At 39.8% G+C, this 14840-nt stretch overlaps 1 protein-coding gene across 10 annotated transcripts in view; it reads left to right on the forward strand.

Annotated features, from left to right (window-relative positions):
• SRGAP2 (SLIT-ROBO Rho GTPase activating protein 2) overlaps positions 1–14840 on the forward strand; it is a 262852-nt gene that overhangs the window by 83868 nt on the left and 164144 nt on the right. For all 10 annotated transcript variants that reach the window (XM_077157593.1, XM_077157591.1, XM_077157595.1 and 7 more), the window contains exon 3: positions 14635–14827. In XM_077157593.1, the coding sequence (XP_077013708.1) occupies positions 14635–14827 (193 nt within the window). The remainder of the gene's footprint in view (positions 1–14634; positions 14828–14840) is intronic.

The raw sequence follows: 14840 nt of genomic DNA on the forward strand, positions 1-14840 counted from the left end.
GATGACTCTGAAATATCTGTTTCTAGACTTCACTTCTCCTGAGAACTTCAGACTGAAGAATAAAACTGCATTTTCCAATTGCATGTTCCATAGGCACTTCAAAGGCCAAATGAATCTGATGCCAGCAGCCCTGGGAATTCTTGGAGAAATCGAGACCTCAACCAATGGCTGGCGCCATGAGGCTTCTTGACTCAGTCACAGGAAAGAAATAAAAGACCAATCAGTGTGTATAGCCAAGTAGTTTAATAAGCTCAATGCTAGAGAGCCCTAGGAGTTCTCGGCTAGATGCTGGAGAGCCCTAGAAGTTCTAGGCTGGGTGCTACACAGCTCCAGAAATTCTCTGCTGGATGCCTCAGAGCTGCGGGAATTCTTGGTGAAGTCGAGACCTCAGCCAGTGGCTGATGCCATGAAGATTCTTGATTCACCTACAGGAAAGAATTTGAGGACCAGTCGGTGTGTACAACTAAAGAATCCAAAGACTAGCCAGTGTGTACACTGAAAACTAATGCATAGCGGAAGTTCAAGCTCAAAGGAAGATGAGCATGGGCATCTCCAAAGGAGGAGAAGCAGTCTGAGGTCAGGATCCTTGCATTATAAGGACTGGGAGGGGCCCTTCCCCCTCTGTCTATAAGGGATTGGTGGACTGCACTTTTCATTGTTTTATCTTCAGGTGCCGACCTGAGTGAGGGCTAGATATGCAGGGCTAGGTAGGTGTGCGTGTACCAAAAAGAACTTTTTGTGAGTCTTAGGGTCCCATTCCCTTTCCCTCCTCCCCTATCTAACCTTCCTCAAATCTCTTGATCCTCCTTAATCATCTTTATTTATCCCAATTCCGGATAATTTACAAGGGAAACTCAATCAGTGTGCCAATGCTGTGTGCTAAGCCAGGTCATGCACGAAATGAAGTAAACCGTCCAGATCTAGCTTTCTAGGAACTTAGGGTCTAAATTTTAATATTGATCTTTTTTTTTTTTTTTTTTCTGTTTTGTTGTACTGGAGCTTTGAGTTTATCATTGTCCTTTACTGGGTTGGACATGTTTGAATTGACATTTGGTCTTTTCTGGTGTTGATTGGAAGGAACCTCCTTGGGGTTTTATTTTTGTTGTTGTTGTTGTTGTTTTTTTACATGGGCAGGCACCAGGAAATGAACCTGGGTCTCTGGCATGGCGGGTGAGAATCTGCCACTGAACCACCGTTGCCTGTCCACCTCCTTGGGTTTTTTAATCTCCTTATGCTGTGTTTTTGTTCTTCAAGACTTTTATCTTGCTTTGCCTACGGTTTACAAATCCCTTTGGACCATTGTTAATTAGCTGTTTTGCTCATAGAGCATATAGGGCCCTCTCTGCTGGCCCCACCTACTTTTCTACCCTCTTTTTCCATATTTCTCTGCAGGAACCCCAAGTCATACTCCTCTTCTTAGCCTCCTGAGCTTGATCTGCCTCTTTACCTTTGTTCTGCTAACCATAACACCTCTTCCCCTACTACCCTCATTTCTCTTTAAAACCTTCCTAGCTCATGGCTTCAAGATCAACTCAGGTCTACCCTAGTTTATACTCATCTCCTCCTCTTTGAGCACCTCAAAATTTATGATCTCGGACCAGTGTTTTGGCACTTAACATATACAGTCTCATTCAGTTGAATCCCTTTGCATTTTATCCCCTTTTTTCCTGATTGTATTATGAAGACCTTGAAAGCAGGACCATCTTTTGTATTTTCTTGTGTGTTCCAATGATACCTCATCCAGATTTTTGCACAGAAAAGGTGCTGAATTAGTTCGTTGATTATTGTGGCCTTTGGGACTGACTTCCAGTTAGCCTCTAATAATGAATAAGGGACATCAAACTAGGTGATATTTCCCAGATTAGCTGTTGGTCTTCTCATTTCAAATCTCTAGTCTGTAGTACAAGTTAATTCTAGATTTTGAACCTTGGCAATTCTGTTTCTTAAACTTCTCAAGCAAGGCCAAGGAGCTAAAATTACTGTGTTGGCATTTGATATGGCAGTTTGTTCGTTTGGGAGCCTTTTGTCTTTCACTTGCTATTGAGTCACTTCAAAGAGCCAAGGTGGTTTGCCAGAACAATAGCAGTGATTAAAGTTCCTTGAGATATCCCCACCACACCCTCCTGCCTCTTGGGCTTCTGTGCCTTCACTTGGGGACTGGAAAGTTAATGGTTGATTTAGCAGCCTTTGGAAACACTGAAGGCCATTTTTCTCCTTCTTCCCACTGGCTGGTTTTTCTTTGACTCCAAAGCCGTATGCACTGTTTCTAGGTAGTATGGAGTTAATGGAAGGAAAGGAGAGGTTCTTTCTTTCACAGTTTTGGGAAAGTCCACTACAAAGGGCAGACAGTTTTGAAGATGGCCAGCCAAGCTTAAAGTCCATTACAGAGAACTAGTTATAAGAAAAGGCAGAGCAGCTTTAAGACAGAATAAACTTATGAAGCATGTAATAACATGGATGGACCTAGAGAACATTATGCTGAGTGAGTCTAGCCAAAAACTAAAGGACAAATACTGTATGGTCCCACTGATGTGAACCGACATTCGAGAATAAACTTGGAATATGTCATTGGTAACAGAGACCAGCAGGAATTAGAAACAGGGTATGATAATGGATAACTGGAGCTGAAGGGATACAGACTGTGCAACAGGACTACATACAAAAACTCAAAAATGGACAGCACAATAATACCTAATTGTAAAGTAATCATGTTAAAACACTGAATGAAGCTGCATCTGAGCTATAGGTTTTTTTTTTTGTTTGTCTGTTTGTGTCTTTTTTTTTTTACTATTATTATTATTTTTATTTTTTTCTCTATGTTAACATTCTATATCTTTTTCTGTTGTTTTGCTAGTTCTTTTCCTAAATCGATGCAAATGTACTAAGAAATAAGAGTCCAGCAGGAGTTAGAAACAGGGTGAGATAATGGGTGATTGGAACTGAAGGGATACAGACTGTGCAACAGGACTAGATACAAAAACTCAAAAATGGACAGCACAATAATACCTAATTGTAAAGTAATCATGTTAAAACACTGAATGAAGCTGCATCTGAGCTATAGGTTTTTTTGTCTGTCTGTTTGTTTGTCTTTTTTTTCTTTTTCCTTTTCTTTTTTTTTCTTTTTTACTATTATTATTTTTTTTATTTTTTTCTCTATATTAACATTCTATATCTTTTTCTGTTGTTTTGCTAGTTCTTCTTATAAATCGATGCAAATGTACTAAGAAATGATGATCATGCATCTATGTGATGATGTTAAGAATTACTGATTGCATATGTAGAATGGAATGATTTCTAAATGTTGTATTAATTTTTTTTCTTTAATTAATAAAAAAAAAGAAAAGGCAGAACGACCAGAACTCCAGTGATTCCCGCTTCCCTGCCTTCCATCAAGATTATTGTCTAATGTTTGTACACAAGGATCCCTCTTACTTGTCCAGTTTGTTTACCAGTGTAAGGGAAGGATAGCTTGGAGTCACTTGCTTCAGGATTACTGGTTTTAAAGTATGTATAATTGCTTTTGATTAGTATTGGTATGTCCATGGATTTTCCACTCTTGGAATTCTCCCACTATTTTTGACCTCTAGACTGTTCAGGCTGTATTGCTTATGAATGTTTGCTCCATCTCTTAATTTACTTGGGTTAGGAATCCATCCAGCACAGCTCCTTTACTCTGATCTTCTTTAACTCTGTGAACTGTATTCATCATGGTACAAACTTTGACCAGCTTCATTTCTGGCTAGTGGAAATCCAAACTGCTCTGTTGTACTTTCAAGCTGATCCTTTCCAGGCACACTTACACTAACCATCACCAACATCACCCTTTGTTCTAGTCTGGACAGCCTCCTCACTACCCCACAAGGAGGCCACCCTCCAATATCCCCGTCTCTTGGCTTACATTTAATTTTTTTCTGGAATATTCTTTCCTCATCGTTTCAGTTACTAAAATTCTACCCGTCCTCAGAATGCTAGTTCAGGCTTCTCTTTTATCCCTTCCCCTCTCCCTCTCTTTCTCCCTAACCTCTTTCCTTCCATATGCTTGATAATTATTCTGGTTTCCAGGGGAGTTCAGTGGTGAACAAAACCAGATACATTTCTTCTTCTTAAGGCATTTACAATCTTCAAGAAGCCTCACTTTGTTAATGCTAGTACCATTGATCTTCTCAAGTCCTCAAACTTTTACTTGTAGTATTTATTCTTTTTTTCTAATACTTAAATATTTTTATTGAGAAATATCCATGCATGTATAGTCCAACCATATTATACAATCAGTAGCTCGCACTATCATCACATAGTTGTATATTCTTCACCATGATCATTTTTAGAACATAGTAGTATTTATTCTTTTTTTTTGATTAATTAAAGAAAAAAAAGAAATTAACACAACATTTAGAAATCATTCCATTCTCAATGCAATCAGTAATTCTTAACATCATCACATAGATGCATGATCATCATTTCTTAGTACATTTGCATCGATTTAGAAAAAGAACTAGCAAAACAACAGAAAAAGATATAGAATGTTAATATAGAGAAAAAAATAAAAATAATAATAATAGTAAAAAAAAAAGACACAAACAGGCAAACAAAAAAGAAAACCTATAGCTCAGATGCAGCTTCATTCAGTGTTTTAACATGATTACTTTACAATTAGGTATTATTGTGCTGTCCATTTTAGAGTTTTTGTATCTAGTCCTGTTGCGCCGTCTGTATCCCTTCAGCTCCAATTATCCATTATCTTACCCTGTTTCTAATTCCTGCTGGTCTCTGTTACCAATGACATATTCCAAGTTTATTCTCGAATGTCGGTTCACATCAGTGGGACCATACAGTATTTGTCCTTTAGTTTTTGGCTAGACTCACTCAGCATAATGTTCTCTAGGTCCATCCATGTTATTACATGCTTCATAAGTTTATTCTGTCTTAAAGCTGCATAATATTCCATTGTATGTATATACCACAGTTTGTTTAGCCACTCATCTGTTGATGGACATTTTGGCTGTTTCCATCTCTTTGCAATTGTAAATAACGCTGCTATAAACATTGGTGTGCAAATGTCCGTTTGTGTCTTTGCCCTTAAGTCTTTTGAGTAGATACCTAGCAATGGTATTGCTGGGTCGTATGGCAATTCTATATTCAGTTTTTTGAGGAACGGCTAAACTGCCTTCCACAGTGGTTGCACTATTTGACATTCCCACCAACAGTAGTATTTATTCTTAATTTAATGTATTTACAGTGTGTAATAACAGAAATATATTTATATCATATGTAATATACATATTGATAATTATATAATATAAAATAATTATATAATATCTGTGGTAGTTAGATTCAGTTGTCAGCTTGGCCAGGTGAAGGCACCTAGTTCTGTTGCTGTGGACATGTGCCAGTGGTACATGAACCTCATCTGTTGCTAGTTACATCTGCAGTGGGTTAGTTGGCATGCCTGCTGCAATGAATGACATTTGACTTAATGGGCTGGTGCTTAAATGAGAGAGCACAACGTAGCACAGCCCAGGCAACTCGGTATTCCTCATCTCAGCACTCGCAGCTCAGCCCAGGCCTTTGGAGATGCAGAAAGAAGTCACCCCGGGGAAAGTTGTTGGAACCCAGGGGCCTGAAGAGAAGGCCAGCAGAGACCATCCTGTGCCTTCCCATATAAGAAAGAACCTCAGTGGAAAGTTAGCTGCCTTTCCTCTGAAGAACTAACAAAATAAATCCCCTTTTATTAAAAGCCAATCTGTCTCTGGTGTGTTACATTCTGGCAGCTAGCAAACTAGAACAATATCTTTTTAAAATTTTTTGCAAATCTTGATCATATATTCACAATTAGACTGTAAGGTTGTTGAGAAGAGGGATCTTCACATTTCTGAATATTTCAGAATCCCTTACTTTATCCATTAGTACTCCTTTGTTTGCAGGTGACTGAAAACCCAATGCAAACTGTTTTAAGCAACAAGTGAGTGAGTTGCAATGATAAAGGACTGAAAGCTTTCCCTCCAAGATCAAGAACAAGACAAGGATGCCCACCGTGACCACTGTTATTCAGCGTTGTTTCTGGAGGTTCTAGCCAGAGCAGTTAGCGAGAAAAAGAAATAAAAGTCATTCAGATTGGAAAGGAAAAGGACAAACTTTCCTTATTTGCAGATGACATGATCCTATATATAGAAAGTCTTAAAAATCCACAACAAAACTATTAGATGTAATAATAAATGGTTTTAGCAAAGTGGTGGGGTACATGAGCAACGCTCAAAACTCAGTTCTGTTTGTATACACTACTAATGAACAGTCTGAAGAGGAAATCAATTCTAAAATTCCACTTACAATAGTAGGTAAAAGAATCAAATATCTAGGGATAAATTAAGCAAGGATGTAAAGGAATTATATTTTGAAAACTCCAAAACATTGCTAAAAGAAGTCAAAGAAGACCTCAATAAATGGCAGGACCTTCTGTGTTTATGGATTAGAAGACTAAGTATTAAGATGCCAGTTTTAATCAAAGCAATTTACAGATTCAGCACAATCACAATCAAAATTCTAATGGCCTTCTTTGCAGAAATGGAAAAGCCAATCATCAAATTTACATGGGAGGGCAAGGGGACCCAAATAGCTGAAACCATCTTAAAAAGAATGAAGTTGGAGAACTCACATTTCCCAATCTTAAAACTTATTACAAAGTCACAGTAATCAAAATAGCATGGCATTGGCACAAGGTCAGGCATATAAACCAATGGAATAAAATTGAAAGTTCAGACATAGATCCTCTTATCGCTGGTAAGTTGATTTTTGACAAGTGTGCCAAATTCACTCAATAGGGAAAGAATAATCTCTTCAACAAATGGTGCTGGGAAAACTGGATATCCGGATGCAAAAGAATAATGATGGACTCCTTACCTTACCATATACAAAAATGAACTCCAAATGGATCAAAGACCTAAATATAAAAACCAAAACTATAAAACTCCCATAAGGAAACATCTTCAGAACCTTGTGTTAGGCAGCGGTTTCTAAAACTTTATGTCAAAAGCATGAGCAGCCAAAGAAAAAATAGGTAAATGGGGCTTCATCAAAATGAAAAACTTTTGTGTATCAAAGGACTCCTTCATGAAAGTAAAAAGACTACCTAGAGAATGGGAGAAACTTGGAAACCGTATAACCAATAAAGGTTTACTATCCAGACTGTATAAGGAAATCGTACAACTCAACAACAGAAAACAGCCCAATTAAAAAATAGGGAAAAGACTTGAATAGACATTTCTCCAAAGTAGATATACAAATGCCAGTAAACACAAGAAAAATGCTCAATATCATTAGCCATTAGGGAAATGCAAATCAAAACTACTGTGAGACACCATTTCATATCCATTAGAAAGGCTACTATTAAAAAGAAAAGAACAAATTTTGAAGAGGATATGGCAAAATATGAATATTCATTGTCTGGGAATGTAAAATCGTGCAGCCACTGTGGCAGACAGTTTGGCAGTAAGCTCAGAAAGTTAATTTCATACCATATCACCCAGCAATCCTACTTTTAGGTATATACCCTAAAGAATTGAAAGCAGAGACTTAGACATTTGCCCACCGTTGCTCATAGTGGCATTATTCACAATTGCCAAATGGTGGAAGCAACCCAAGTGTCCATCAGCCAATGAATGGATAAACAAAATGTGGCGTATCCATACAATGAAATATTATTCAGTCGTAAAAAGGAATGAAGTTCTGATACATGTGACAACATGGGTGAATAATGAAAACATCTTGTTGAGTGAAATAAACCAGACACAGGGGATAAATATTGTATGATATTACTAATATCAAATAATTAGAATAAGCAAATCCTTAAAGCCAGAAACTGGAATACCAGTTATCAAGGGCTGGGATGGGAGTAGGGAATGGGGAATTGATGCTTAATTGGTACAAAATTTCTGTTTGGTGTGATGGAAAAGTTTTGGTAATGGATGGTGGTGAATGTAGCACAACATTGTGAATGTAATTAACAGTACTGACTTATATATTTGACTGTGGTTTAAAGGGGAAATTTTGGGTTAAATATGTGTTGCTAGAATAAAAATTAAAAAGCAAAACAAAAACACAAACAGTGAACCCTAATGTAAACTATGGACTACAGTTAATAGTATATTATAATAATAGTGTGTCATCACTTGTAACAAAGTACCACACTAATGTAAAGTGTTAATAATAGGGAAAACTGTCAGTGTAAGAGGGGTTATATGGGAACTCTGTATTTTCTGCATGATTTTTCTGTGATTCTACAATATCTTTTTTTTTTAAGTGAAATAGTTGGCTTGTGTGACTAAAAGTTCCAAGATAGATTTGGCTTCTGGCCATGACTTGATTCAGGGGCTCAAGCTATCTTTTCCCAATCTCTCAGTTTTGCTTCCTCTTGGCCATCTCCATTCTCAAACCAGCTTTCCACGCGTGGTCCTAATATGGTGGCAGCAGTTGCAGGCTCCCACCCTGTTTGTCCTCAGGAATTGGTAGCTCCCAACCAAGGCCCAGAGAGTAAAATGCTCCATCTTTGGGAAGGACAGAGATGGAATCAGCTTTTCCAAAAGCATATGAACTAAGAGTTGGGGAGGATATAGATGCAAAGAAGGAAAAACAATGAATAACTACTGCATCCACATATTCTGGAAGCTTTTCTTGGTTGGTTGGTTGGTTGGACTGGCTTGTGGAATATGTCCATGAATATTTTTTGTGTCGTATTCAGTGATATAAGGTAACAAGGGAAAAGGCTGTCAATCACAGTCTTTGACTAAGATTATTTGCTCTTTTTAATTGAGTGAAAGTAGCTTGGTGGCCTTTTTTTGGGATACTGACTACTCATAGCTAAGTAATTCAAGAGTATAGCATGTAGATTGAGGTATCTCTCCATTCTGCTCTGACGGCATTGTGTGCATATTTCATTTGTCTATATTATTGTTTCACCTTATTTGTAACAGTTTTTTATTTGTTTTTTTACTTGTTTTTGCCCTTCTACTCTGCTAATTTGGAGGGAGGACTTTTGTCTTTATATTCCCAGAGCACCTAGCAGGTATCCAAATAAATGTTTGCAATAAGATTAAGTAAGAAAGACCATTGGCATGGGAATGCAGAGACCTAGGTTCCAGGCCTGGAGCTGCAACTAAATAGCTGTGTGATTTTGGAATTCCCTTTTCGTTTCTGGGCTTTGATTGTCTCATCTGTCTAACAGGGATTTTTAAATGTCCCCCCCACTACTAAGAGTTTCATAGACCTAAGTTTGTAGAAAAGCAAACTAACAGGGTAAAGAGCTAGGCTTGGCAGGCATTCTGGCATTTTGTTTCCTGGGGAACAGCTTTGAGAGGGGCTGATTACTGTTGTGATAAGAGGTCTTGGTAAGAGATATGGAGAGTGGAGCCTGATGAAAGCCTCAATTGTATTCTTATATAACACTTGCTGGAAAGGGACTAGGAATTAATATTCCTGAGATGGCTGGGGTGACATCATGTGTTTGTGAAAGGGCTAAAAGCAGGTGAGGCAGATTTTGTGGGAAAAGACTGGCAGTCAGGCCAGGTTCCCAGTGGGCTGATCTCATGCTCCGTGCACAGGGAACAGAAAGAAGCTGTGGGTGTCGCCGCTCCTGCCCCCACATATCCTCACATCAAGGAGAAGGAAAGGACATGCTTATGATAGTCTCCTGAAAGATTATGTCTTTTTCCTGGCCTACCCTCTCACCCCCATTTTCTCCTCGGAAATGTGAGATTCATAGGAGGAGGTTCCAAATGACTTAATCAGAGAAAATTCTGAAGAAGGAGATAAATTTTGAAAGAGGGAAAGAAAAGGGCTAATATCTCTGAATTGAACACAACTCACTCACTATACTCTACTGACTGGTAAACTCCCAGGGTGTTCTCTAGAGTGAGGGCATGCTTGTGTCTCCTGAATTGGCAGGTGTTACGATTGTCTATATGGCAGGACCCTGACTGATTTTGTTAAATGATCGGTGTCCTATTAAGACAAGCTGTTTTTCCAATTTCATCCTTACTGTGACTCTTCACAGTAATGAACTTCTTCCAAATTCCCAGGACAGGTGTAGTTAGTATCTCAGCTGTGGCCAAATGTGAATTTGGAGTCATCATTTCCTAGGGGAAACTGTGCTGGTTGTGTCTGCTGATCCTGGATCTGAGCTCATGCATAAAATCATTCCTTGCCAGGTTTTGATCTGACACCCTTCAGGAATGATGAAATGGTGACTAGCCAGTAGAGTTAAATGTCTCGGCCAAGCCTCCTATCCAGAGAGTCTGCTTCCAAGGTTTGCTCTAGGAATAGTCAAGGCAAAACTGAGATTCAGGCCATACAAATGGAAAGATGCAAACAGAATTCCTTCCTCCTCTTGGTGCTTACTTTGTTGAGCCATTTCCCCTCTAGCTCATAGGGTGGTGCTTAACAGAGCATGCTATTTGGCGGGTGAAAATTTTTAAATTCATTTTTGAAATCTATTGACATATAATTAACATACCATAAAATTCACCCTTGTAAAGCCCACGATTCAATGTTTTTTTAAAATATATTCACAAGGTTTTACCACCATCACTGCTATTCTAATTCCAGAATGGTGAGTTTCAGTTTTGCCTTGAATTCTTCCTTGAATGAAGTATCAACTGCAGATCAGTTCTGATGCTCAGGAAACTTGTTCTGAATTTTTTGTCCTTCTTACAAGGGAAACGGCAGTTGTTATTTGTGTCATTAAAAAATAATTATAGTGGAAAAGAGAGGCTGGGGATATTGAGGGTTTTTTTTTAGGTTTGTTGCTTGATTTCTGTCTGCGACTGATGATTTTTAAACCTTAGATCTATTCCTATGACTTTGTTATTATAAGCAATATTCAAAGCAAAAGCATTTCCTTTCCTTCCTCTTCCTTGTCAATCCGGGCTTCATTAGGGCAGGGCTTAGGCACAGAGCCTGCCATACAGTAGGAGCTCAGGAAAGAGTTGCTGAATAAACAGGCTATGTTGTATTCACAGGGCAGGTCATTTTTACCATATATCATTCCATGTAGTTCATAGTGACCTTAGTACTTTGGTTTTGTGGATGGCCAGGGGATTCTTTCAGACCTCTGAGATACAGCTACTTCTAGAAAATGAGAGTTGGACTGTGTGCCATGTAGCTCTTGGTAGGGAACCTACAAGGATTCCATCCTCCCCATAGCTCTAGGAACTCTCTACCAAGTGTCCACTGGATTTGTAAAGCCTTCTTGAGTTGGCATGGAGAACTACAGTGTAGGTGTAATGAGTGTGTGTGTATGAATGTGCATGTGTGTGCATATGCATACTTTCTAAGCATACGAGGGAACTGTGAGGATTTTCTCCATGTTTTTATAAATTGCTCCTTTCTTTTTTCTGCCCTTGTGGTTTGTTGGTAGGTCAGGATGCAGAGGGGCCTCTAGCCTGGGCACATAGCCCAGGCGTGCTGGCATTCAGTGTCCTATTGTTTCCTGCCCCTTCTGCACACGGGTAGAATACTGAGGCTGCCGCAGCTGCCTTCTCGGGGACCACTGTTTGTCTTTGAGAAACAGCGGGAGCAAAGGCCTGAGGCTGCACAATCTGCCCTGGACAGAGCAGCCATTCTGTCCTGGAGCTGCGGGCCTGAGGGTGGGGGTGGTTAGAGTCTTCTTTAAATGTCTCTGTGTATACTCTGAGAGTGTAGAGGGAAAGGATTCTCCACACTGTCATATCAGAAATAAACCACATAGTCATATCTATGAGTGGAGACTTCTTTTTCTGGATCAAGGGAGGAATATCCCTTTCTCACTTTCTCTGCCCTCAAGGCTTACTGGGCAGACCTCTGGGTGTGCATGTAGTGTAAGAAAAGCACTCCTTCCAAATCTGTCTGGGAGAGTAGATCTAGGAAGTAAGGAAGGGATCCAGTCCAGCCCAGCTGCTGTGAGCTAGTTGAAATATAGACTAGTTAATGAGTCAGTGGGATAGTCTCAATTTGACTCTGAAGGGGAGTCACCAATTCAGTCGAAAGGTGGAGAAGGGGATGTTCCAGTGGTGGGAATTGTAATCACTGTTTGTACATTCAGAGATTCCACGCCGGCGTTCTAGTTCTCGTTTTCCTACCCCACTACTAACCTCCTTGACAAGTCAGCCAAATCTTAATTTAGCTTCAGCTCCACATTTACTGAATTTATGACCTTTTGGTAAACTACTTACCCAAATTCCTTCAGTTTTCTCAACTGTATAGTCAGGGAATTGGGAATACCTTATAGATTAATTGTGAGGACTAAATGAGATAATATATATAAAGGCCCATAGAAGGTGTTCAGTAAAGACTTGCTCCCTTCCTGTCAGGGGCTTGGAGGGGATGCCTGAGGGTGGCATGTAGTGTGTGCTACTGCCCACTCTTTGTGTGCCGTTGGGGAAGTCAGGGCAGAAGTCTGAGAGTGCTGGCTGGATGTGCTTGGGGGCTCCTTAGATTAATTCACCTACCTCAGAGGTCTTCTTTCAGTACTTATTCCTTGGACAGGACAATGCTGGAGCGGCTTACCTCTAGAACTTCACAGGCGTTATGGGAATCTGTCTGATACTCTCTTTTCTTGACGAGGGCTTGGGGGTTTTATTCATTCTTGCCATATTCCTTTCTGCTTCCCTGGCTAATTAGATTATTAAGGTAAAGTCTTAAGTGAATTTTAGGTGACTTAGAGGGAACTGACAGCCTACGCTACCCATCCACATCTCCTTGTACATCTATTACTGACTAACTGAAGAGCATTTCGGCTCTAAGAAACACCAATTCTTATTTAAGTTGTAAGTCATATCAAAGAGCATTTTGAATGTGCTTTCCTCCCACAGTCTGCCCACTAATATTCCCAATTTTTCTTGAATAGCTGGAAAGATGCCTCTAGGAAAGTCTCAACAAGGGCTTTAAGAGGTCCAAAAATCCCTGGCAAGAAACATGCCTGACGTGACCTCTGTAGATCTTTACCCCTAACACCCATGTAATCAGACTCCAAAAAAACACAGAACAAGAGAGCTTTGATGAGTGATGAGGTAGGCGGCTTTTCTGCACAGCCTCCTGTCTACTTAAAACAATCCTCTGGTGCTAAGTTTCAGTTCAGGTGAGGTCACCACGGGGCTGATTGGCACTGTAGTTTGCAATGGGAGGTGCAGGGATGAATGGGTGAGAACTCTTTAAAGTATCATCCAAGATCACCCACAAGTGGCCAGATGCTTGTGCTACATACTGATATCTGTAAAAATAGAAACAAAAAAATGAAGATAGGAATAGATTTTGGGCCCCTGACTGCTTCAAGGCAAAGTTAAATGCTTCATGGAAGGAATGATTGGACACCTTGAAACATCATAGCCTGGATCCTGGATTTGCCTCTGATATATGAAAACTCTACATCCCTTAAGCATTAGTGTAGACAGAAAGTGTCATTATGGCCGTACTGTTGGGGAATTAATTTGAGCATGCATAAGGAAAGGCATAATATAGGTGCTCATTTTCCTTGGAATTTGAGTCACTGTCATATCCAAAGGCACTTATCGCTGAGCAGGCTTGCAGGGGAAAGGAATGAAAGAAATGACTCCATTCTGACTCACATGGGAATTGGGACATAATTTGAGCAGGATACTTACTGCAGACCTTCTCTGAGCTGAAAAGCAGTCTGGTTTTGGCATGCTACTTTCTGTGGGTGCAAGGTCTGCCTGCTACACCTCTATCTGATTAGTGTCTGTTATCAGGAACAAATGCTCTCATGCATTTGGGGCAGATCTGGTTGCATGTGGAGCTGCCATTGCTGCTGTGCCAGAGAGAGCGTGTTTGCTAGCTCTGTGGGACTCTGGCCAGACTAGAGCTTAACCAGAAATGTTTCTAGCTCTGACATAGCAGAAGCTCTGAGGCCTTGCTGAGGATGAAGCAACTGAGATATGAGTGATATTTGTTGATGAAAACTCTCTTCCCAAGTCCAGACTCTTGAAGATTGATTTACTTCCTTTGATACTGGAAGCTATAGAATTGGACTGACAGCGAATTGGTTGCTTGCTTAGAAAGTCTGTTTGCTAGTTTCATTCTTGATTGCCACTATTTAATCTTGGGAAGGTCTTTTTCTACCTCCTTAAAATATACCAGCCTTACCTCATGAAAGTACTGAAAAACATTTTAAAATGATGGAAGTATAATATGTAGCTTGGGCTCCAAATTCAGTCTGTATGTGTTGGAATCCCAGCTTCATTGCTTAATAGCTTGACTTCTTCAGGACTCAGTTTTCTAATCTTTAAAATGGGAATGAAAGTAGTATTTTCCTCATGGGGTGATTGGGAAATAATTCATTTGGGCTCTCAATACTGTTCCCAAAACACAATAAGTTGTTTAATAAATGGTAGCTTTGGATATTATTATGTCTAAATAAGCAGTTTCTCTTAAATGATTCAGTCGCTTCCTGGTTCACAATGTTTCTCAATGGTCTGAAAAGAGTTTGAGGTGTCTCACATCATTTGGCCAGTTAAGGCTTTAGGCTTTTTTATTAAGGGCTTTGAGTTTCCCAGGGTGTAGGAAACAACTAAATGAAATGTTGGTGGATGTTGGTTGATGTGTATGTTTGCTGGTTTACAGATCTTGAACTGACTTTCCTTCATTTTGCTTCAGAGATCCGTGCTCAGCTCACAGAGCAGATGAAATGTTTGGATCAGCAGTGTGAGCTTCGGGTACAGCTATTACAGGACCTCCAGGACTTCTTCCGAAAGAAGGCTGAAATTGAGATGGACTATTCCCGCAACCTGGAGAAGCTGGCTGAGCGCTTCCTGGCTAAGACGCGTAGCACCAAGGACCAGCAGTTCAAGTAGGGATCTCCA

The sequence above is a fragment of the Tamandua tetradactyla genome, chromosome 4 (assembly GCF_023851605.1).
Source record: "Tamandua tetradactyla isolate mTamTet1 chromosome 4, mTamTet1.pri, whole genome shotgun sequence".
Lineage (NCBI taxonomy): Eukaryota > Metazoa > Chordata > Mammalia > Pilosa > Myrmecophagidae > Tamandua > Tamandua tetradactyla.